At 40.4% G+C, this 22,404-nt stretch overlaps 1 protein-coding gene across 1 annotated transcript in view; it reads right to left on the reverse strand.

The window, feature by feature from the left end:
- The window catches only part of SLC2A9 (solute carrier family 2 member 9), a 105,153-nt gene that overhangs the window by 71,075 nt on the left and 11,674 nt on the right, over window positions 1-22,404 (reverse strand). The window contains exons 4-5 of the mRNA XM_074587596.1: window positions 17,573-17,697; window positions 16,220-16,365 (exon numbers count right to left, since the gene is read on the reverse strand). Coding sequence (XP_074443697.1) covers window positions 16,220-16,365; window positions 17,573-17,697 — 271 coding nt within the window. The remainder of the gene's footprint in view (window positions 1-16,219; window positions 16,366-17,572; window positions 17,698-22,404) is intronic.

Here is a 22,404-nt window from a genome sequence, read left to right on the forward strand (position 1 = left end):
GTTTAAAAGGTCCATACATTTGTTGGTCTGAAAGTATAAAATACAAATTGCTGAAAATCAAGTCAAATTAGACCCTGTAAAGAGAATTAAAAGAAAAGAGGGAAAAGAAGGGTTCCCTAACCTTTTTAAGAAGGAATAGGACAAAATACAAACTGGGACAACACTCAGAAGCAATAAGGTAAAGGCAGAAGACAGTGTAGGCGTGACTTAGAAGACACACTAACACTTTACCTCAGTTGTCATCAGTAAGGAGCAGCACACAGGCACTACCGAGAGAAATGAAAACAACCATGTCCCATTTTATCTCAGGAAAAACTTAAAAGAGCATTAAATATTTTAATTACAGGGGACCTGACTCATCACCTGTTCAGAATTGGTACAAATAACATGTCAAGATGGTAAGATTTTAATTTTAAACTGTCACATTATGGATATTTGCTTAGGCTGGAGCATGAAAAAACTGGCTTTGATCTATTTACAAAAGACAGTTAAATAGTAGAATGAGTTTGACAACCACAGACTCATTCAAAGGCTGATATAATAAAGTGCAAAGCTGCAGAAATAGAAGGGGGGAGAGAGGGGAGGATGGATAAAGCACAAACATGGATCATGGATTTATCAACTGCAAATTAGACAAGATTAAATTATACTGGAATATAGTAAAGCAAATGTAGCTATGCCAGAGATTCATCAGCTAAAGTGCAGAAAATAGAACTTATTGTAACAATTAAAAGGTGGAAAAAAAACTGGCATGGGGATAATGTCAACAGACACTGCTGAAAGCTGAACTGTTGGTCCATATGAAGTTCAATGACTTATTTAAGCACTGGTTACATTTAATATTTTCCCTAATTAGGAAGATTTCAATAAAATTTGGAGACACTTTCAACACTGAAAAGGCTAAGAATAGGCACATATATATAAAAATTTTAAAAGGGAGAACTGAATCGTTGACAGGGTCATACAACAGAGGTGGGAAGAAGTGCTGTACTGCCCTGTATGTAGGCACTCGTTTTTGGAAAGATCTAGTGAGGCCAATTAAGTATACCAGTACAAGATGTATGACAGGATAAAAAAGACTGACTAAGGAGATACACGAACTGCCACAGGCTCCACTATCTATCTCTCTCTAGTTTTATTTATTAACTTATTTAAAATGCGTAATCTGCACATGCATCCCGCTCCCCATTCCCAACTGCGTATCAACCACTACAGCACAGTCAGGCTCCTTGTTCGCTCTCTGCCCCGCAACTGGTTTTCTCTGCTGTGGAGACACCCACCTCCAGCTGAGCGTCCCTGACCCCAACTGCCCCAGGACAGGCTTTCTGCATCCCTGCCTCCTGTCCATTCCAGAGCCACCAGGAAATCACCGCACCTCAAACGCAAGCCCCAAACACCTCCTCCTCGGCAGCAGCCTGCACGTGGGGTAGCACACGGCAATGCCCAGAGGACTCCAGCCCTGCTCTGCATCCCAGTATAACAGCCACGCTGCCTCACAGAGCTGCTACCGAGGGCTCATTTAGCTTTACTGCTTGGAACTTGCAGGAGATAGTACCAAAATACTCACGCTGCCTTTTTGTCATTCAGTGCACAGAACTGTGATCTCTCAGTCAGCAGGTCTATTTACCAGTCACTATTCCAAACTCCTTCAAATATTAATTCCAGAATTAATTCCTTGGGGGAGTGGGGTTATGATGGGTTTACTACAGCATTGAACACTTTACAAACACCAATGATTTTTTTTTGTATAATACCCTTCCTATGTAAAATGACATATTTTATCCATTTTATATGTTGGGAGCAAAGAAACAAAAGCCTTTTGCATCCAATGCAAGACACTCAAAATGTCCAGGAACTAGTGGTTTGAGAGTCTCTTCTGCTTCATGTTCCTGCAAGAAGCAGGAACACATTTACAACTTTAGTTTGGCAAAATATAATCACATACACACAGACAAAAAGAATTATATCTAGTATAATTTCTCGATGCCCTGAAGCATCTCGCCTCGCCTCCCGCTGCAGCCCCAGAAGGATGCAGGTCTCTGGGGTTTTCTGTGTCACATCTACCAGTCCCACAGGGACATCCGAGGTACCCTAGGGCATCAAAATGATACTATATGCTTATGTTCAGGCAACTGAATCTTACCCTCTTTAGTAGAGACTTGGCACAAAAACTTCATATCAAAAATATTTTGTTTGCCACACCAAAAAAAAAAATAAAATAAAAAATCACATCCCTGCTTAGAACAGACCAAGTAGAGTTACTTGGGTGTGCAAAGCTGAGAAGACTGCACAAGTCCAGCACTTCCTTGTTAATCTGTTACTGTGCCACATAAAAAACTCCTAAAGGTAAAGGACAACCTCACTGGCCTGGGGCCAAGGACTGAAAAAGCACTGAGATGGAACTAATTTCTCAGCATTAGAACTGCCTTTTCTTCCTTAAGTCAAGGGTATGGCACAGTGGTGATGATCATGAGGGAGCTGAGAAACGAATACTTCTGTATCTCAGGCTTCAGATCAGCTACTCACATAAGGAACAGAACAATTACCCTCCTCTTACCTCCTCATGCCACCCCAAACATCGTTTTACAACCTTCTCTGGCTGCAGAGGGTAATAACCGCCCCGTCTAACAGTTGCATCCCAGCTGGATACAATTTTCTCTTTGCATGACCATTCCTGTAACCCACTTCTGTCAAAATATGTTTTAATAACAGAGTTATGAATTGCTTACCTTCTCCTTTAAAACGGAGGTAAACCAGACAGCATGTGTATTTCACCTCTGTTCTGCACCCACATGGGTATTTATTTTTATATGTCACTAGTACAAATATAGCTCTGACAACAACATGACTCAAGTCTCAGTGTCTTCCCAGGTACTAAACAGTACAGAAAGTTACCAGACTTAAGACTGTACAATTCTTATCTAAAATTCACAGAGGTCAGGAGGAGGTATTTGTTACTGAGTAAACCATCTTTGGAACAGGACTTAAAACAGCCTTGAAAGTGGTTGGTGTCCAAATCCAATGACCTTCTGTTGAATAAACTGCATGTTAGATCATGTTGTACATACTGAGGGGGAGAATTAGTGCATCTGTTACAAGTTCCCAAGATGCTTTATGGTCCAACTTTTTACTGGAGTAACAACCATCTTTTTACTGAACACTTAAATGGCAGAATTTGCCTTCATTGCTTATTCATTTCTGAGAAAATTTCAGAAAAAAATTCTGACAAAAGCAATGGGAAATGGCGAGCTTTCAAATGGGATTATTACCAGCAGCCAGCATCCTTTAGAAAGAAATATTAGAGGTATGTTGGAGCTACGCAAAATTTCTGACAAAACCTCCTTTCAACTATGCACGTATACTCAGGTTAACTTCCATAAATTATAAAATAGTAAATTAAAATAATTGAACAGGATAAGGTTCAGTTCCTCAAACATGAGCATATAGTATCATTTTGATGCCGTAGGGTACCTCAGATGTCCCTGTGGGACTGGCAGGTGCAACACACACAACTCCAAAGACCTGCACCCTCCTGGAGCTCCAGCAGGAGGTGAAGTAAAATGCTTCAGGGCTTCTAGAAATTACATTAGATGCAATTCTTCTTTTGTGTAATTATATTTTGCCAAGCCGAAGTTATAAAAGTTAGAGGCTAAGGAATAACAAGGTTAAGAAAAAAAAAAAGAAAAAAAGACGCCAAAAAAACCCAAAGCACATTTGTTGTTTTAAAACCAACTGGAACAGTTGAATATTTAATCTTGACACTATTGTAATGGCAATAGATCTGGTTTAGATTTAAAAAAATAAATTAACATATACTTCAAGTTAAAAAAATCCCTCAAAATACTAATCAAGAATATGCCTCTTGATTTTTCTTTTTGTCAGCGATTTCAAAAGCAAACGAAGAAACACAAGTCTAGACAATATACCCTACTACTCAATACAATGACTGCATGCTACTCTATGATGCTTGACCAATTTACCACAGCATTAATATCCAATTTGTAAAGGACAAATTTACATATTAGGACATGAATTTGCAATAATGGGTGATTTTACAAAGGACAATGGAAATTAAAACTGAAGTGTTAATCATCCAGAACCTTCAAAAAGATTTAAATGGTGCTTATCTCCCCAGTGTGTGATGCACACTGGGAAGGAAGTCACAGGTCAAATCATTTTAGATTTATTGCTTAATAACAGATTTGTAAATATTATTGGATACTCAAGCACTAAGGAGACAGGCTAAACCATTTACTTGCTCATAAAGTTCTGAAGAGGAGTCCAACTAACACAGGGTAAAATAAGGTTCATAAACAGATACTGCTTGTTACTAGGTCAACTACAATAAGTGAAAAAATCCACCTTTTTAAGTCTGACAAAGAAGCAAAAAGTCAAACCTTAAATATATAGACAATATAAATAAATGTTCTAAGTTCAACTTCTGTGGTGTTTTTAAGTCTTTCTTTACTTCAGACCTGTTGAAGGACACCTTTCCATGAAAACTTGTCTACTGCTTTTCCAATTGACCTAAAAAGCACAGTACTGCTACATAGAAATCTTATCTTCTCAAGAGTTAGGTGGGCCCTGTTTCAACAGTCTATAGAAACATAGTCCTCACTGATGATAAACTTCCATCCAAACATTATATGCTCTGCCATTAAGTCTGTTGTTCAGGAATAAGTCTAAAACCAAATAAATACATATTTCTCCATAATTCTCCTTCTTCTATAACCACACTTCCACATTCAGACAAATCCTCTCCGGCAGGATGTTCTTCCCAAATGCAAAACCACAACATCTGAATATTACATATGGCCAATCAGCCACGTGTTGTCCATAAAACTTCAGGAATTCAAGTCTCACAGCACAGCTCTAATGGACTGAAACTCATTTGCAAATATGAAGACTCACGGCTGTTTTCCCATGCATTACTCAATGAGTTCTGTACAGAAAAAGGATGAATAAATACCTCTGTGTCTATCTGGGGGAACCAATAAAATGTTGATTTATAATCTCCAGTAAATACATAATCTCAGCTGGTCCACAATAGATATAAACAGAATACCTCACTTAATGTCTCCACTACAAACATATCAACACTCACTACATCCCACCAACAGGGCTGGTGTAACAGAGCAGACCTTCTCTTCCCATGGGTACTACTGAACTATGAACATGCAACAACCCAGAGGGTCCTGGCAGCGTTTCTGTTCCCTTGTCAGCACCACCAAGGCCGTGTATCTCCAACCTGGTGGCTGCACAGCAGCTTCCCCTGGCTGCATCAACTATGGGGTGAGGTGACCTCCAAGCCCCTGATCAGCAACTCACAGCTTGTAATTAAGCGCAAGTGCATTAATAAATGACACAGAAATTGCTTCAGCAATAAGAAACTCTGTGCCTTATGTGTTACTGTGAAAAGATGAAGGAAATTTCCCATCGCTAGATAAAAAAGGAAGCCAGAGAATATTTTAAAAAGGATTGCTGTCTTCAAAATCACTACCTCAAGCAATTCTTAATTGGCATGTCTGCTACCAGTTTGCAGGAAGCGCAGGCAGATTTCCATCCAGATACACATAATCAATACAGGCTCAGAAAGCCATACAAACACCTGTGGAAATCGGTGATTATCTGAATAAGCGCTGAAATGTTTTCTCGTTCTGTTTTTGTTTCTCTCTCTTTTTTTTTTTTTTTTTGTTAGGGTGTTTTTCTGAGCTATTCTTAGCGGATACCATACCCTTATGGGTTTGAGCAGCCATTTACAAGCACCAACCTGTCTCCTGTATCCTTAGCAGAAGATTTAAAACACTCTTTTGGGAATACTCTAGCCTTTAATTCAGAGTTTTGCATTTTACTACAACAATATAAAGAAGCTTTGCTTCTATGCTTTTATGAAACACTGTACCAGCTCAGCAGTCCAGAGGAATGGCAGGGACCAGGGTAACTTGGAGTCACCTTTTGCAAGTCTGTGTCAATGGCAGAGCATTTACAGGAGTATTTGAAACCATCTCCTCAAACTCCTGCTCCAAACTTAGGTGACCCCTCATCAAAAAAGTGGGGATCAGAACCGATAAGCGTAATTCCTGGTTTATTTTTCCCATGTCCTACACTAATTTTTGCTCTGAAGATCTTACTAAGAATTAGCAATTTATATACTACAATGGGCTCCACAAAGCAGCATCTTTCTAAGGATATAAACTGTCCCACTGCAATTAACAGGACTACTCATATTTGGGCATACAGTCTAGTTAAAGTTTTTGAACTTAAGCCTAAGAGCCTTAAGAAATCACTCTTTGAAAGTTCAACATGAATAAACTGAGATCTCTGCATTGTAAATTGTTATATACAATTCTGTGTACACTTAGCATTTCACAGAATCACAGAATGGTTAAGGTTGGAAAGGATCTCTGGAGGTCATCTGGTCCACCCCCTCTCCTTGAGGAGAGCTACCTAGAGCTGGCTGCCCAGGTCCATGTCCAGACAGTTTTTTAATATCTGCAAGGATGGAGACTCCATGACCTGTCTTGGCAACCTGTGCCAGTGCTCAATTAACCTCACAGTAAAAAAAAATAAATAATTGTTTCCTGATGTTCAGAGGGAACCTCCTGTGTTTCAGTCTGTGCCCATTGCCTCTGGTCCTGTCACTGGGCACCACAGAAAAGAGCCTGACCCTGCCTTCTATGTACCCTCCCTTCAGGTATTGAAACACATTGATAAGATCCCCCTGAGCTGAGCCTTCTCCAGGCCCGACAGTCCCAGCTCTCAGCCTTTCCTCAGTGTTCCAGTCCCTCATCATCTTAGTAGTCTCTCTCTGGACTCCTTACAGTCTGTCCATGTCTCCTTTGAACTGGAGAGCCCAGAACTGGACACAGCGCTCCAGGCGGGGCCTCACCAGTGCTGAGTAGAGGGAAAGGATCATCTCCCTGCTGGCAGTACTCCTTCTAATGCAGTCCAGGGACCTATTTACCTTCTTTGCCACAAGGGCACATAGCTGGCTCACATTCAACTTGGTGTCCACCAAGACCTTGAGTCTTTTTCTGTCAAGCTGCTTTCCAGCTGGCTAGCCCCCAGCATATCCTAGTGCCTGGGGTTGTTCCTCCCCTGGTGCAGGACTTTGCACTTCCCGTTGTTGAAGTTCATGAAGTTCCTGTCAGCTCATTTCTCCAGCTGTCGAGGTCCCTCTGGATGGCAGCACGATCCTGTGGCATACCAGCTACATCTCCCAGTTTGGCATCCTTTGAAAACTTGCTGAGGGGGCACCCTGCACCACTGTCCAGGTCATTAATGAAGATACCGAACAGGATTGGACCCAGTACTGATCCCTGGGTTACTGGCCTCCAACTAGACTTTGCTTCACTTTCGTATATTTCTATAATATAACTAAGCAGAATGAAGATGTTATGGTTTTCTGTTCTACATAGCCAGATGTTTGAAATTATCACAAACAGGACACTTTGGGAATTCGAGTGATTCTGGAAAATGCTAAACTAGTGGATGCTTTTGTCCTACTCTAATGGAAGCTACAAACACCTTTTTATATTCTGTAAACAGCAAGCACCTGTGAGGCATAAGCTGGTTTCATTGCCAAGATACTTCATGCAGTTGCAAGAGTTCACCTGTCTCTTACTGCCACAAGAGCTCTCGGTTCTATATTCTGAAATAAATTCTCAACTCATATCTTGAAAGATAAGTATCTTTAACTGTAGACACTATCATGGCTCAAGGGGAAGATAAAAATATACAACAAAAGAGCTCACAGAAAAATATGAGGAAACTGGTTGATTCATACCTTTGTATTATCATGCTAATGTGTAAGATGCATTTCAAGAGCATCTCCAACAGACCATTTTGTCACTGGTGTCCACCAGCAGGCTGCAGGTCCCCAGAGTAATTCTGAATTGCTTTCTTTTCTCATCTATAATTTACTGTCAGTTTTTAAGGAATCCTTGAATCTGAGTCAAGAGTCTTAGGAAGAAGGATCAGTTAAAAAAAAGAAAAACAAGGGAAAAAAACACACTAAAAACAAAGCTTTGACAAGTAAAATCAAAGCTTAGTTTTCAGAACAGCCTTCAACTGCATAGGCTGTACAACTGCCTATTCCACCACTGTATTTTAGTGCAAGTGAAGGATTACTTTTAAAAGAACTTGGCAAAGAAAAATGAAAAATTCCTATATAAATTTCCCTAAATATACAACTGTCTATGACTTCAAATCTATCATTTTTAAGAGGTCTTGTAAAGAAAATTAGAGTTTAACATAGCATCTACGGAAGTTCTTAGTTTGAGTTTAAAAAAAGAAAAAAACAATTACAACTATTCCTTTGCAAGGTCCACCTGCGTAAAGAAGAGCTAACTTGAAAGGGATTAATCACAAAGATCTTTCCTTACTAGATATATAGTACAGTGTCTATGAAGTTCATTAGTCCTTTCACAAATTTAGCTCATTTTGCTGTAGAAATTGATAGTTATATCAACAACAGAATTTCTTTGCTAAAATAATCAGCTGTGGGGGGAAGAAAGTTTGGCCAGTATCACCAGGTATCACAGACTTACCTCCAGCTAACTCCTTTTTTAAAAACAGGGAATCTCTAGCCAGATACGTACTAAAGCTGCTCAAATTCCTCAAAAAAGTGGCATTTAAAACTGTAATTCATGTTTTTTCAATGACATCCAATTAATGAAGTTTGTAACTGTAACCACTTACACAGCAGTTTTGCAACATGGCAAATTCCAAATGTGTTTAAGAAAAGATGGAGGAAAATCTAGACAAAGACGGCATGTCCTTTAAAGACAAATTCTGAGTCTTCTCTGGTTGTACTTTGTTTTTCATTGCTTTAAGTGTTTACCCAGCATGGGGTTACCCATAAGACCTGTCGAGCCTTAACCCAGCCTTTTCTCCTCAAGAAACCACTTCCCATCTCTGATCATTGCTGCTCCTTCCTGTGTCTTATATTGCTTGATTACACTCTTTTTAAAGCAGGCTGACCAAAATTACCTCTAACATTCAAGAGATGGACACATCAAGAATTTCACTGTTTTTCTGTTTGCTCCACTATTTATTTTTTTTCTGGAAACACCTACAGTAGTAATAACGATTATTCATAAAGTGTTGCCCTAGTAAGTCTTAGGATGCAGAGCAAGGTTTTTAAGACAACATACTATTCACTATGAAAGAGGGCAATACAGTTAGACAAGCTTGTGGGTGCATGACCCGTTGACCACTTGAAATATATAGAATAGGGTTCCTGAAGTAAAAACCAACCAAACAAAAAACAGCAAACAAAAAATAAATTTTTCTATTGGCCCATTTACAGCAAACAGCTGTTCTGGTCAGAGAAGCAGTGGGAGCCAAACAGCCACTGGGGGCAGCTCCAGGGAAAACAACTACAGCTCTGCAAAACCTTACACACCATGCACGGGAAAGGGGGCTCAAAGCAGAAGTCTGAGGAAAACGTGGCAACAGGCAACAATTCCAGTTTTATCTGTCCTAAATACATATACACACTGTGAAACATTTTTTTCTCCCCTCTCTTATACATATACAGAAGACAAAAGAGATACTGAGGCTCAATGTATAAAAAAATATGAATATAGTAACTACAACAAAAGTATTCACGAACTAAATCCTCTATCACTTAAGGAAAGATTAAAGCCCACCTTCATTAAATAAGATACAGAAGACACAGCCTCGTGGTCTACAACATTTAAAAGATGTTACCATCCTAAGCAAAGCCTTTGGAACACTATATGCTGGAGGAACTACACGAGTTAGTTACAGAGAGACACCTAAGGATACACGGAATATGCCAGAATCAGGCCAGACAATATTCCCCCAAGACAGTCAGTGTAAATTTGAACTTTCAAAACTGAAGTTGACAATGTACTGGCTTTTGCTTTTCAGGGAGCAATCTGTCAGAAAAATGGTCTGGGTGATTAAATTGCAGAAACACAGAAGCAGAGAGAACGGAAACACCTGAAGGGCAGTGTTTGAAGAAGTGACAGCTCTGAAACAATTCCTCTTTATCTTAATATCTGTTTTTTCCTTCAGTCAGATATATAGGAAGCTGTACATGCTATACAACCAAAAATGCTCCAAATTAAATAACCTTGTAGCCAGTAGCTACAATTCAGTGCCCATATTACACCAGATAACATGACTGCACACCTGTGGGCCAGCACCAAGTTGTCATCTACAGTTGCCATGGCTTCCTGAAGAATGAAGGGCTTACAGAAGAGTAAAACAAGATGCTAGCACATGAAAATGAGCACACTACACTCAGCAGTCAGGGTGGTGGAGAGAAACAGGTCACTAGCACGTAAAGTCGTCGTGCTCTGTAGTCTGACCACCAGCCAGCTTCACCACTGTGTAATTTCCCAAACCTCAACAAAGACATAGTAGATGTGGCTTCCCACAGGTTATAACCTACAAGAATCACAATCTCGAATAAAAAGCATTTCTGGGATTTGTTGGATGATTAAGACAGGGAAAAGAAAATAAGAATATCAAACCACAGTAGCAGAGGACCAGTATCATGACAGCAGCTTTTCTCTTTCAGAATAATCACTCTTGTTAAGCGTTGCTTACTAAAGGAACACCTTCCTCAGACTTAATACTCTAAAGTTAGTACCCCTGGAGACCAATAGAATAAAAGCCTATATATTCACAATCCAAAAGAATGCCTGTATTTAAGTATTACAATCATTATTAGATTTTTTTTGCATCTACTGTTTTATACTGTAATTTAAAAATTGGATGTAGTAGTGTTTGGCAAGGTCATGTCAACATGGTATGACGGAGGATGCGGAAAAGGTGGAGTAACTGAATGCCTTCTTTGCTTTGGTCTTTGCTGCTCGGCCCAGCCCTTAGGAGTCCCAGGCATTGGGGGAATTAACCGGGAAAGAAGACGACTTCCCTTGGGTTGAGGAGGATCGAGTGAGGGATCAATTAGATCAATTAGATATTCACAAGTCCATGGGCCCCAATGGGATGCACCCGAGAGTGCTGATGGAGCTGGCGGAAGTCATTGCTGGGCTGCTTTCCATAATCTTTGAAAGGTCCTGGAGAACAGGCGAGGTGCCTGAGGACTGGAGCAAAGCCAGTGTCACTCCAGTCTTCAAAAAGGGCAAGAAGAAGGAGCCGGGGAACTACAGGCCGGTCAGCCTCACCCCCATCCCTGGAAAGATGATGGAACAGCTCGTTCTGGGCGTCATCTCAAGGCATGTGGAGGAAAAGAAAGCTATCAGAAGTACTCAACATGGATTCACCAAGGGGAAACCATGTCTGACTAATCTGATAGCCTTCTATGATGGCATGACTAGATGGATAGATGAGGGGAGGGCAGCAGATGTGGTCTACCTTGACTTAAGCAAGGCATTCAACATGGTGTCCCACAGCATCCTCATAGGGAAGCTTAGGAAGAGTGGGTTAGATGAATGGACAGTAAGGTGGATAGAAAACTGGTTGAAAGACAGAGCTCAGAGGGTTGTGATTAGGGGCACAGGGTCTAGTTGGAGGTCGGTGACGAGTGGTGATCCCCAGGGGTCAGTACTGGGTCCAGTCCTCTTCAATATATTCATCAATGACCTGGATGAGGGGATAGAGTGCACCCTCAGCAAGTTTGCTGATGACACAAAGCTGCGGGGGGTGGCTGACACACCGGAAGGCTGTGCCACCATACAGAGAGACCTGGACAGGCTGGAGAGTTGGGCAAAGAGGAACCTTATGAAATTCAATAAGGGCAAGTGTAGGGTGCTGCACCTGGGGAGGAATAACCCCATGCACCAGTAAAGGTTGGGGGCTGACCTGCTGGAGAGCAGCTCAGCTGAAAGAGACCTGGGAGTCCTGGTGGACAACAGGATGACCATGAGCCAGCAATGTGCCCTCGTGGCCAAAAAGGCCAATGGCATCCTGGGGTGCATCAAGAAGAGTGTGGCCAGCAGGTCGAGGGAGGTCATCCTCCCCCTCTACTCTGCCTTGGTGAGGCCACACCTGGAGTACTGTGTCCAGTTCTGGGCTCCCTGGTTCAAGAAGGACAGGGAACTGCTGGAGAGGATGCAGCAAAGGGCTACCAAGATGATGAGGGGGCTGGAACACCTCTCTTATGAAGAAAGGCTGAGGGAATTGGGTCTCTTCAGTCTGAAAAAAAGACGGCTGAGGGGTGACCTTATCAACACTTATAAATACTTAAAGGGTGGGTGTCAGGAGGATGGGGCCAGGATCTTTTCAGTGGTGCCCGGGGACAGGACAAGAGGTAATGGGCACAAACTTGAGCATAGGAACTTCCACCTAAACATGAGGAGGAACTTCTTTACTTTGAGGGTGGTAGAGCACTGGCACAGGCTGCCCAGAGAGGTGGTGGAGTCTCCAACTCTGGAGACATTCAAAACCCGCCTGGACGCGTTCCTGTGCAACCTGCTCTAGGTGACCCTACTCTGGCAGGGGGGTTGGACTAGATGATCTCCAGAGGTCCCTTCCAACCCTATGGTTCTATGACACAGGAAAATAAAAACCTAAATGCAGTTCTAGAACATTTCAGCCAAAATATTTCCAGGAGAACCAGGAAAAAAGGGAGTATTTAGTATTTTTAAAAGTATCATTTCATCTGGGTTGTCTGTATAATCTTGTTCTCTCAGGTTCAAATTTAAAACCAGAATTGGTACAGAGAAAGGCACGGAGGATGAGAAGGAGACCGAAGAGAAGAGCTTGTTTTACTAGCGTAGATGAAGTCTAACCTGAAACACAAAGATCACAAGTGATGGGGGGGTGGGGAGAGAAAGAAAACGCATTTAGGGTAGGGGGAGGTGTGGGGGTGTGGAGAGAGAGAGAGGAAGATATCATGGGATAAATAACAGTTGACCAAAATAACAATAAGCTGATAGAACTGGCATGAAAAGGCATCAGAAGGAAATGAGAAGATTCACAGCCTCCAGCCCTACCAGTAGAAAGCTTGGGAAGGCTGAAGGAATAGGGAAGAGCCAACAGCCTTAAGACAGCAACACAGCCAAAGCTGACCATTGCGCCCCTGGCACCGAACCTGGGGCTGCCTACATCTCCTGCTTCTCCTGGGCTGGTCTTCATAAATAAAAGATTGCTAAAGAACAAAAATCACTTTGGGGCTGCTTAACCTACTTGACATAAAAATCAGTAAGGACTTTCTGAATTGCCTCAAGTAATACTCAGTGTTTTGGAGCTATTTTTAGCACGCTTCCACATTTAAAGGAACACTGTTGTTTTCAGTAATGGAGGAAGTTATCAATTAGGTTGTTAATAAATGCTTGTAAGGCTATGTCCCACAGCCTACATAAACACTTTCCTTTTCTGTGGAAAGACTTTTACAGAACCACTGAAGGCAACAACCTCATATAATCCAGATAAATGCATGAAGCTCCAATTTAAAAGTTAAATTTTCTGCTTAAGCTACTTCAGCCGGGAGTCTGTTCCAAACATCACTCTGCTGAATTTCAGCACGCAATTACTCACACAGCATTTATAAAAAGTTACTCTTGTAGCAATACCGTCCTTGAGATTAAGCCCCTCTGTTCCCTCTGCAGTTCCTTCTTGTGTTAACATGGTGCTTTTAGTTCCCTTCCCTCTATTTACTTGGCCACACAAGCAATGTTGCTGTCATCTCCTCTTACAAGACAAGACCTTGGCCATGACTGCAGCCCTCCCCATGCCCATTCCTTTCCAAACAGCCTCTTCCAGCAAGACACCCAACTTGGTCTTTGTCCCTCCTTTCTTCAAAATCATCACTGCTTAGATACTATGGTTAATAACCTCTTAGATATTTGCTCAAGTTACAAGGATTAGATACGTGACAGAGCTCAGGAGAAAACTGTTATGAAACCATGACAGAAGACATGTATTTGTAACTATTATTATTTACAACCAATTTTGATAGAAACAAGCAACCGACCACAGAGCAACAACAACAAAAAAACTCCTGTGAGGTTTTACACCAAAATTATTAAAAAGCTGGACTTTTCAGACAGACTTAGCAAAGGTGTTTTTCCACATGCCAGTGCAAGCAGTTGCACAGAATAGCGATCACTGGAGACAAGCTCCTACTGCTCACAACTTTCCTGTCTATTTGCTTTAAACAATTTATGAATTTTACAGAGGTAGAGCTATACCACAGAATGCCATGTTACAGCCTTGGCTGAAGTGTAACGCAAATAACCTCAGGCTTCGGAGGAAAGCGAGAGTTTGCTTTACAGTTACAGCTGAAATCATTAATAAGGCACCACGAATGCATAGCTGTCTCCAAAATACGGTGGCTGTGGATCTGGAAACGGGCCTCACTTTCAAATGCAATGAAGATTTCTCCAACAAAAGGGAGAAAAAAAAATTATACGGGAATGATTTGATAAGAAGCTTTTACATCATTAGTGAACAGAAGTCATGATGTCAATCAGTGAGATGCTGACATAGAAAATAGCCTGCAAATGTCTTGAACCTGCTTCTGAACTTGATTGAACCAAGTGACAGAAAGTTGAGCAAGGTGTTTGCTAGGGAGGGGAGAGGGGAAAGTGTTGCAAGGACTAAAGAACTCAGGATGAGGAACACGATGGTTGCTGCCTCCCAGCTTCAGCAGAAGTGAACTCGGTGCACGTACCCTCTGCAGCAACGTCCTCTGGCAACAGCTGCTGCTCCTGCTGCAAAACTCCCACTGACTTCTAGTGGGAACCACACAAAGCTAGGGAAGAAAATCCTAGCTTGACTGAAACCAACAGAAATTTTGATAAAGCCTTCAAAGAAGGATAAGACTGCACTAGGGAATCATATTTCAAACAGCCTGAGGTTTCCCCCCACTGCTATATTTTATTAATATATTAAAAGGAAAATATACCCACATACCTAACTGGAAAATGCAAGCCGTCACCAGTAATTTTACTGGAAATATACAAATTCACACCAGCTAAAACTTTGCTCCTTCTAACAGGCTGATGTTACCCATCTTGAAAAGAACTAATTTTACCGATGAAGTATATTTCTTCTCACATAAATTAATTGCTCTCTTTAATGGTACGATATTAATTAACTGCATACTAAAGCAGGTTGTAGAAGCAGAACTGCAACCTCCATAATTTGGGACTGGAAGGGAAGGACGGGGAGAAGAGAAATAAAAAGAGCAAGAGTAAGCTGAAACCAAGGAATAAGTATTTCCTATTTAAAAAAACGCAAAGACCTAACAGGGAAACAAGAATTTTTATGACACCTCACCTTTAAAAGTGTATGCATATTTCAAAAAATTAGAAAAAACCCTACTACATAAGAGCTGACATATATTCTAAGCAGTCGAATCAGCCTCTCGACATTTAATACACTTGTTTGTACCAGACTAGCTTTCAAAGCATGAGAAGGGAATTCTGTAGAAGCCACACAATGAAGGTCAGTGAAAACCATTTTGAGCTTTTTCCTAAAATCTGTTGCTTTTGCGGAGGGGGGAGTAATTCGTCCTTCAATAAAGGGTAGGTTGAGTCAAACCATCTGTCTTCAGGGGAGCTGAAAAGGATAAATGAGCCTAAGGATAAAGGGACAGAATAGGAGACCCGGCCAGACAAAAGTAAGTGTTAGGGAAGGTGGTATTGTGTATTTAAAACAGGGTTGAATTTGGATGGACATGGGAGGACAAGCTCTCCTCACTTTTCAACTGTTTACTACTTTTGCTGGCTGTCAGAAGAAATTCTTCATTCAGGTTTCATTGTGAGAGGATTGCTGCAAACACTTCCTCCACACCGCTTTGAAGATTCATCTCCGGATGAAAAGTGTTTCCAAGTGACAGTCTGAATAAACCTTGACTTCATTTATTCAGAGTAATAACGACATCCAGTGGCCACCAAGTTAATCTCAGCCTACAACAGCAAGATAACCTCTTGTATCAGCATAGATAATCTCTTTCCATGAAGGTATATATTAACCCTGTTTTTTCACCTCCAAGTCTAAAAGCAGGACTGCATTACAAGAAGCTTTATAAATACTGGACAAGAGTCTTCCTATTCAGGTTCTTGTACAAACTTGAACCAGGCCTTTCCCAGTTCTATCTGACTTTGAAAAATTATAAGTGAAATATGCAAAAAACTCTTAAGAAACAAAACTCTTCGAAACAAAAAGATAATGTTTCTATTTTCTACTTTTCTAAGGAACTCAGTCAAAATACGAAAATATAACACTTTTAAGCATGTTTGTGTTCTTTCACAGAGAACATCTGTTAAATACTTACCTGCCCAAATATTTCTGGCAGCCCCAAAACTTGACCAGTGAAAACACCAATACAGATGAAAATCGCTGTGACCTGACCCAATGAACCACGGATTTCCTTAGGAGATATTTCACTCAAATACATGGGAAGGGCACTCAGAGAAATGCCTGTAAAGGAAGGGAAAAAAAAACATATATTAAGTCAAATCATATTTTCATCATGCCAGGTACGAAACAAACTGGTCTACTGAAAGGAGTTTAAATGCTAATCTGCTCACAAGACCGGCATAAAACCAGGCAAAGAACAGAATTATATTTATCCACAGATAATATGAATTATCTTCTCTGCATGTCTAATTACTCTTGGACCATTTAATAACCATGGGATTGATTATCTGTTATGGATCTACAGTGATGTGCATAGGCTGCTATTTGATGAGAAGCACCAAAGGTTACTCAGAGATGAGAATCACCAGGAGAACAGATTTTATGTTTTAAACTCGTTCATTCCAAAGCAAGCAAAATCATGTTAGCACTGGTGCAGGTAAGGAAAAAAGAACCAATGTGTCAGGCAGAGAGGGCAGACACTGTCAGATGAAATATTTTTACTGTAAAGGGTATTAGCAGATGTTCCTCTCAATACAGGCCTACAGCTGCAATGAACTCTTAATAGCAGGCATAAAATAAGGGCAAGAATGCTGCTCAAAGTGACAAGAAAACAGATGCATGACTGTGGTTAGTACAATGACAATATTTACAAAGCTCCAAAAGTTTGGTTGTTTGGTGGTAATCTAAGACAAAAATTAGCAGTCAGCACCAAAATTACCCATGAACTTCACTTCAAGTGATGGACGTGTCCACTTTTAAACAACTGCAATCTGTGCCTACTAACAACATAGACAAAGCTTGCCAGGAAGAGGGTTTAGCGATGCAAAGGTCAAAGCATGTTCCTTTGTTTAGAGTCAGGTAATTACACTGAGAGGGTTAAACCATCTTGATTCATCAAGTCCATCTCCAGATTAAGTAAGTATTTCTCACCATCTACCCATCTGTGAAGCCGCTGAGAGCCTCACTACTAGCTGCAGGACTATTCTGGTGCAGCAGTGCCTCCATGATTTACTTTTAAACTGGGAAGACTCTGTTGCTAGGAGCAAATGATGATGTACCAAACCTTCCACTTAATCCTACTTGTATTAGCATGGAATCCAACAACTTCTAAACACAAGGCAGCAAGCAGCTGATTTGCCCCAGTGAAATCAGTGTGGCTAGTCCCCGAAATGCCTCTTTAATGTAAAGAAAGATCTAACTGGGGGAGAGGAGAAAGATTGTGCATGGTGCAAGCATTTCAGATATATACAGTGTGATAAAAGCTTACCTGCATCAACACCCATTATAATACGTCCCAGTATGAGCATTTCAAACGACCCCGCCAGCAAGGAGAAGGACATCAACAATGCAGCTGTCACTGCAAACACATTATTGAGCAGCAATGTACATTTCCTAAAAGAAAAAGACATTTTATGTAAGTACTAGCATCACAGCAGCTAAATCTAGTCATATTCAAAGCACGCTAGGCTATTATTCTTAAATATCCATAAATGAAACCAAAAAGTGGCTAACAAACACTGCTTCTTACATGTTTTGTAGAGTTCCAAAATACAACACTATACGCAAATGGATACAGTTCCAAACCAATGCCACAGCTTTAAAATAAAACATATCATAGTCAACTAAAGCAATACTTCAAAGGCACAGCAATTGGCCATCCTACACATCCTAAGAACCCAAGTGCCATGCCCCGAGACACTGTATATGAACATAAACAAGCATACTCTGGGCAAATGTATGTATGTAGGAACCAAAGAATATACTTCAAATAGCAATAAACTGCTATAACTATAGGCATTTTTATGCTACATACAGTTTTTGCCATTTGGAGAACTTCCCAACACTGACATATTTATGTCATTATAATTCATCCTTCAACCCATGATATTAAAGAAATACATTAAGCAAAATTACTTACTACTTGTAGAGCTAGAAAAAAAACACTGGGGCTCACAGAAGTGATAAAAATCAATCTCCTTCCAAAAATTGTTGAGTGAACCAAAATATTGAGATATATCTTTTTCACCCCAAATTTTTAAATTATTCCATTCAAAGCAGTCAAATAAAATGTGAAAAAAACCATTTCTTTCAAAGAAAAGAAATGTAAAGTCAAATTATTACTTTGTTGAAGAAGTACAAAGAAAATCAAAAATATATTTTCAAAATTTCAGAACATCTCAATTTCTCGCTCACACTATACCAACAGCTGTATTTCTCACAGTTTTCATCTTCTAGAACTTTCTGCTTAAGTCTGAGGGACTCATCAATTCTACAGTTACTCGTAAGTCTCGTAACTTCTGCAGAAGGAAACACTTTACAAAAGAAATGACATGTAGGATTTCACGGGCCTTTGACAGTCAGATTCAAACACTGACATCCAAGGTCTCATTTCCTGAACACATGGAAGAGGGGTTAAAGATACAAGATCAATAGCTCTGCTGCAATGATTCTCTGTTGAAAGATGAAGTAAAAAAATCCACCCAGAACTCAGAGAATCACTGCTACCTTATACACATCTCTTCACAAATACAGATTTCAGTGGATTTTTGCTAAATTACAGCCTGCAGGTGAATGGCTGGAAAAGCTATTATCATCATCAGGTTCAGCCTTGCGAGTGACTGAGAAGTTTCTTACAATTCTTACAATTACAATACAGAGTCACAGCCAGAGCTGTGATATCTGCTGGAGATGTGGTGGGCTCTCTACAGCACATCACAACGAGATACCTGCTTTGCATCGCTTGTTCTCTAACACAAGACAAAACACCGTAATTTTCACAATTACGTGGCAAGTGAATGATTGTACCCTATGTTTTCTATCTGTGAGTCACCTCACTTAGTTATAAGAGGCAAAGCAACAAAGTTTCTCTTTACCAGTCACATAATTAAGAACAGTCTTGTTTTGGCTCTAGAGGTACAACTCAACACTGAAGCCTCTAATCCCACTCACAACAACATATGAAGCTAACAACTGATTTGAAAACAAATTTACCTGGAGATAAACATCACTGATGATGTAAATTATGAGGATTCTATTAACTTTGAGAGTAAATGGCACAGGCTGAAAATATACCAATTTTATTAAAAAATGAAGTGGTATTAAATTTGTAAGTATTCTCAATGGATTTTCAATCTCTATATACTGTGATTTCCATGCAAAAGAAATGCAATGACCAGAAAGGCTGCCTACCCTTTTCTTTTCCAAAGCAGGTAACAAACTGACCCAGCAGCCCTCATTCTTCTCGAGTTCAACACATAGGTACCAACTGGACATCTCCCACCCACTGAACCAGTCATCCAACTTGTTACAACAGATCAATAAATTTTGATAGCAAGTATTTTTAATACTTGTATTTTTAGAATACTTCTACTGTTTTCTAGTGTTTTTTGAACATTGTTTGAATGAATAACATGGTTTGAAGATCAAACAATGACATATAGCTTATTGAAAGTATATGTTTATACAACACAGCTGTCAAGCATGATGATGACTTTACCATTTGAAACAGATTTTTCAAATGGATATAATTTGAGAGGGCTAAAAGTGATATAAATAAGGCCAGACATGGAAACACTGTTCATTCAGGACAAAAAAAATGCTATACGTTCATCTCATGTTACTACTTTCTTCTTCTATAATTAAAAAAACCCCTACAAAATATGTATCTTTTTAGAAAAAGTTGGCCAGCGACCCCTTATTCTATGCAGCAAAGAATAGAAAAGCGCAGCCTAACCAACCAAAATAAAAACAAAGGATTTTGTCTTTTCCAGATCGAAAAAAATGAAAACAAGAAAGTAAACGCTGTTTAGAGTGTTACTATATAAAGCATGTAAATTTTGGTAATGAAAACACTGTGCTGCGTGTCTGTGTTAAGGTTTTGGAAGGGAAGAGGCTGCAGGGGTGGCTTCCATGAGGAGATGGAATGAGAGAATAATAAGGTCAGTGGGGAGAAGGTGCTCCAGGACTGAGCAGGTACATCTCCAGAAGGACTGTGGCCCATGGAGGAGCCACACTGGAGCACAGGAGAAGAGTAAGAAGGAAGGAGCAGCAGAGGGGAGTTGCTGCCCACTGAGCCCATCACCCTGCACGGCCTGTTCCTTCACTGCACGGACTGAGTGTCACCCGCCATGGGAGCAAGGGGGAGCAGAGGAGCCCTCAGCCTGGGAAACTGGGAGGAAAGGTTTTTTAACATTTGTCTTGTTTCCCAATACCTGTTCAGTAATTAAATATTTATGTTAACTGGCAATAAATTAAGTTAAATTCCCCAGGTTGAGCCTGTTTTGCCCATGGCAGTAATTGGTAAGTGTTTTCCCCTTCTTTAGTTTGACCCATGAGTCTTCTCACTCCCATTCCTCCTACATCCTACGCCAAACATTACGTTTTATAACTTAGTGCCAAAACTGGTTCTCTCTAAGACCATGCTGCTGCAGGAATGATAGTATTGCCAAGGTCGGAAGGGACCTTTCAGATCATCAAGTCCAACCATTAACTTAACACTGCCAAAACCACCACTTAACCATGTCCTTAAGCACCACATCTACCCATCTTTTAAATACCTCCAGGGATGGTGACTCAACCACTTCCCTGGGCAGCTTGTTCCAATGCTTGATAACCTTTTTGGTGAAGAAATGTTTCCTAATATCCAATCTAAACCTTCCCTGGTACAACTTAAGGCCGTTTCCTCTTGTCCTGTCACTTGTTACTTGGGACTGACCTTGTCTTGTCCTATCACTTGTTACTTGAGACCGACCCCCACCTCGCTACAACCTCCTTTCAGGCAGTTGTAGAGAGTGATAAGGTCTCTCCTCAGGCTCCTTTTCTCCAGACTAAACAACCCCAGTTCCCTCAGGAATGTACCTTTCAATCCTGTACTCAATGCGAAGTAGTCCTAAGAGAAGAACCATTTTCTCAGTAGAAATCAGTTTCTATAAGCATCTCAGCTGACACAGTTCACTCACCAGCTAGACACCAATAGAGCTGAGCTGTTGTAATAACTTTCATGAGGGATTTGAATTATTAATATTTTAGTCTAAAACTCCCAACTAGCAAATGATAGAATTAAAGTTTCTTCAAAAATGTATTGTTGTCTCAAAATTCAGTAATAAGAAAGACTCTAGAAGCTCCACTTGGGAGCAAATATGATACCTCATAAAGAAAGTATAGTAAGGTAACTAGGTGTTTAAATGAGAAGCTGTGTGTTCTTTAAACTAGGTGTTTAAATAAAAGACAGTAACATATTGAATATCAAATCACCATTTCAACTACAGTAGACTTCAGAATAACCAAGTGGTAGCATTACTAAAAAAATCTTGATAAATGCCCTTAATTGCTTCAAAATGGTTCACTGTGCTTGAAGGAAGGCCTTGTTCTCCTCCTGCAAACGCCTCTCTAGCAGTGGCCTAAGCAATCCACTAAGCATATCGCTCTGGGTGTTCAGGATACGCAACAGCAGTTGCTCTTCACTAGAAGAGAATATATATGAAGTGCCAAAGCCACATTTGAATGTGTGACTTATGTGGATCAAAGCTCTCTTTGAAAAAATTAGTCTACATCTCTCTTGAAGTAACTAGGGCCTAGGAGTCTGGTAATTTGAAAATTATGTTATTAACCTTACAGCAATATGATTCAAGAGTGCTCTTTTTAAAGTCATATATTATTTCTGACTAATGCTTTTGATCCCCCTTAGTTCATTATTTTGTGTCAGTGTAAATGGAGCTCCACTTCGTCATACATACAACCCTCCAATCTACACTTGAATGATTTAACAGCGGAGTATTTTATTGTTCTGTCAACATTTCATAATGTGCTCCTCAATTACCGTACCAATATGTCAGTCTGGTTTCCTAAACCAGACGAACACACTGCAGTGTGCACAGCAAGCTCAAGAACCACACTTTGATGTGCAGCCTTTATCCAGCATCCCTGAGAGATGCAATCCTTTCCCATCTCTAATCAAGTACTTGTACACCATACCTATGAGAGCTGTTTTCACAGTTTAACAGGGATACACAATAAACAGGGGCAGAGTCTGCAAGATGCAAAGCTCTGCCCTGGAAATATGACCTGCTCCCATCAAAGTCATATATACATATATATATA

This window comes from Larus michahellis, chromosome 5 (assembly GCF_964199755.1).
Source record: "Larus michahellis chromosome 5, bLarMic1.1, whole genome shotgun sequence".
NCBI lineage: Eukaryota > Metazoa > Chordata > Aves > Charadriiformes > Laridae > Larus > Larus michahellis.